Source organism: Arachis ipaensis, chromosome B03 (assembly GCF_000816755.2).
Source record: "Arachis ipaensis cultivar K30076 chromosome B03, Araip1.1, whole genome shotgun sequence".
In the NCBI taxonomy this organism is placed as follows: domain Eukaryota; kingdom Viridiplantae; phylum Streptophyta; class Magnoliopsida; order Fabales; family Fabaceae; genus Arachis; species Arachis ipaensis.
In genome coordinates, this window is record NC_029787.2 from 41,904,946 (window position 1) to 41,908,492 (window position 3,547).

At 33.5% G+C, this 3,547-nt stretch overlaps 1 protein-coding gene and 1 long non-coding RNA gene across 2 annotated transcripts in view; both read right to left on the reverse strand.

Annotated features, from left to right (window-relative positions):
* LOC107633072 (TBC1 domain family member 13-like) overlaps window positions 930–3,547 on the reverse strand; it is a 5,026-nt gene continuing 2,408 nt past the window's right edge. Inside the window, exons 7-10 of the mRNA XM_021117278.1 lie at window positions 3,326–3,457; window positions 3,083–3,214; window positions 1,329–1,505; window positions 930–1,217 (exon numbers count right to left, since the gene is read on the reverse strand). Of these exons, the coding sequence (XP_020972937.1) occupies window positions 1,035–1,217; window positions 1,329–1,505; window positions 3,083–3,214; window positions 3,326–3,457 (624 nt within the window). The 3' untranslated portion in view covers window positions 930–1,034. The remainder of the gene's footprint in view (window positions 1,218–1,328; window positions 1,506–3,082; window positions 3,215–3,325; window positions 3,458–3,547) is intronic.
* LOC110270135 lies at window positions 2,927–3,418 on the reverse strand. The gene is made up of 2 exons (XR_002359308.1): window positions 3,326–3,418; window positions 2,927–3,214 (listed from the first exon to the last, which is right to left on the reverse strand). It is a non-coding gene; the product is annotated as an uncharacterized LOC110270135 (long non-coding RNA).

Consider the following 3,547-nt stretch of genomic DNA (forward strand, 5'->3'; position numbering starts at 1 on the left):
CCGACTTACAAGAACTCGGTCTCAAGCAGGGACATTATTCATACCTTAACCTACAACTCAAAACTAGGCCTAAAATGACTAAAGCCTACTCTATGGAATCCAAACTCACCTCATCAACATGTCCAATCTCATTGGTCTAACTTAACATACAAAATCTTAACTGCTCCTACTAAAATGCTCATAGATTTAAATACGAGATCTTAACAACCCCAAGACAAAAAGAGAAGATAATAACCCACCAAAAAAAGTTGAGATTACAAGAGTGAACACTAAGCCACCATTCCAACTACAAATACCCCTCAGGTTGAGGTATTTCTCAACTCAGAACTCAAAGCCTACATTAAACCTTTACAGCATTAGAGTTCCTTTCAAGTACCAGCTCCCCATCCTCACTTAAAGACGTTAGACGGTTTCACTACTCCAAGGAAGACATCAAACACAATAGCAGAAAGAGTCTTAACCTCACGTCCAGACCCGAATCATCCGTTTTAGGTAATCTTCGGAACAAATGTTATCTATAGAATTTTGTATTGCAATAACAATAATAATATAAAACACTGAATATAAAAATAAATTATATAAATGCAAACTAAGCATACTTTAATTGTTCATTGAAGTTATAGAGTACCAAAAATCAGTGATTTCATTAGTTTCTGGGGTAAGAAAAACTATATAGTAGCAACATCCTATAAGAAATCGGTTGAATTTGAAATGTTTCATGAAAGAAAATTACTATCACTTTCACAAATGTCTAATTTTGTTGTACTTAATTAATTTTAATAACATATATATTGTAAAATTTACTTGAAATCAATATTTAGATACGCTTATACACAAACTATTACTTGCACTTTTGTCACTGTTATAGAAAAATAAATCTCACCACTCAAGTTCATGATGCTTTTTGCTTACGAATTCTTATATTGATATTTATGACAGAAATTTTCTTCCTCTATTAGGTATTCAACTAACATTGAGTTTACAAAACATGATAACGCAATTATACAAAAAGGAGTTGGATATGTATAAATCAATCAAAGGGATAAGCAATAAGAAGAAGTGTCAGGACTAATGTCCTGGGCTACCTGGAGAAGGTATTCTAAGTTGATATCCTCAGGATAGTGTTGTAAAAGCTTCAAATTAGCCACAAAATCCCCACCCAAGAGATTGCTTTTCACGCAAAGTAGCATTGCACAACAGACACGAAGAAGCATATCCTATATAACACAATAGATAATAACAAGTATGAGAAGTTCTAAACACACAAATGAAATTAAGCATTAATTTTCTTCTAAACGACAACTTCATTCGGAGTTCAATTGAGGGACCTGAACACCAAAAGGATTACTCAGAAGTGTATCCCATATTCTCAGGATAGACTCAAATTTGAACTCTTGTGTGAGTAGCAGTGTAATCCATCGGAATGCATAGAATTGTGGTTTAACCTGTTCATCACCAGGCTTCAAAGCATCAATTCCAAATAGAAATAAATTGAACAACTTGAATTAAAAATACAAAAAAGTTGGATGTGGTAACCTTTGTTGTAAACTCGTACCAAACGAGATAATAAAGTTGGAAATGACGAATTAAAAATCATGCAGTAAAAAGAAACAAATTATGAGGTCATCCACAAGCTATATATTAACATCAAAACCTGAAAGAAAGGAGATGAAGTGAAACACGCTTAATGAAATCTTAAGAAGCAATGGCAATAAAGATGAAGGAGTAAAGAATGTCAAAACGAAGGCAATAAAGAGAGAAAAAAAAGGCTATAAATAGCTAGTAAGAGGGAAAGTGTTATCTCACTCTTATTTGAATGATGGACATAATTAACAAAGCAACTAAAAAGCGCACAAACAGTTACGAAGAAGTGTAATATCACATTATTTCAAAATCACGTCGAGTTGGCCGACTTTTGCCAGCAGAGCACATCGAGAAGCCGACTTGTGCCAGCGACAATAGTAAGATTCAAAAATGACTTGGTTGAATGCTCGAGCCCGACTTACAAGAACTCGGTCTCAAGCAGGGACATTATTCATACCTTAACCTACAACTCAAAACTAGGCCTAAAATGACTAAAGCCTACTCTATGGAATCCAAACTCACCTCATCAACATGTCCAATCTCATTGGTCTAACTTAACATACAAAATCTTAACTGCTCCTACTAAAATGCTCATAGATTTAAATACGAGATCTTAACAACCCCAAGACAAAAAGAGAAGATAATAACCCACCAAAAAAAGTTGAGATTACAAGAGTGAACACTAAGCCACCATTCCAACTACAAATACCCCTCAGGTTGAGGTATTTCTCAACTCAGAACTCAAAGCCTACATTAAACCTTTACAGCATTAGAGTTCCTTTCAAGTACCAGCTCCCCATCCTCACTTAAAGACGTTAGACGGTTTCACTACTCCAAGGAAGACATCAAACACAATAGCAGAAAGAGTCTTAACCTCACGTCCAGACCCGAATCATCCGTTTTAGGTAATCTTCGGAACAAATGTTATCTATAGAATTTTGTATTGCAATAACAATAATAATATAAAACACTGAATATAAAAATAAATTATATAAATGCAAACTAAGCATACTTTAATTGTTCATTGAAGTTATAGAGTACCAAAAATCAGTGATTTCATTAGTTTCTGGGGTAAGAAAAACTATATAGTAGCAACATCCTATAAGAAATCGGTTGAATTTGAAATGTTTCATGAAAGAAAATTACTATCACTTTCACAAATGTCTAATTTTGTTGTACTTAATTAATTTTAATAACATATATATTGTAAAATTTACTTGAAATCAATATTTAGATACGCTTATACACAAACTATTACTTGCACTTTTGTCACTGTTATAGAAAAATAAATCTCACCACTCAAGTTCATGATGCTTTTTGCTTACGAATTCTTATATTGATATTTATGACAGAAATTTTCTTCCTCTATTAGGTATTCAACTAACATTGAGTTTACAAAACATGATAACGCAATTATACAAAAAGGAGTTGGATATGTATAAATCAATCAAAGGGATAAGCAATAAGAAGAAGTGTCAGGACTAATGTCCTGGGCTACCTGGAGAAGGTATTCTAAGTTGATATCCTCAGGATAGTGTTGTAAAAGCTTCAAATTAGCCACAAAATCCCCACCCAAGAGATTGCTTTTCACGCAAAGTAGCATTGCACAACAGACACGAAGAAGCATATCCTATATAACACAATAGATAATAACAAGTATGAGAAGTTCTAAACACACAAATGAAATTAAGCATTAATTTTCTTCTAAACGACAACTTCATTCGGAGTTCAATTGAGGGACCTGAACACCAAAAGGATTACTCAGAAGTGTATCCCATATTCTCAGGATAGACTCAAATTTGAACTCTTGTGTGAGTAGCAGTGTAATCCATCGAGAATTGTGGTATTGTGGTTTAACCTGTTCATCACCAGGCTTCAAAGCATCAATTCCAAATAGAAATAAATTGAACAACTTGAATTAAAAAAGTTGGATGTTTGGATGTGGTAACCTTTGTTGTAAACT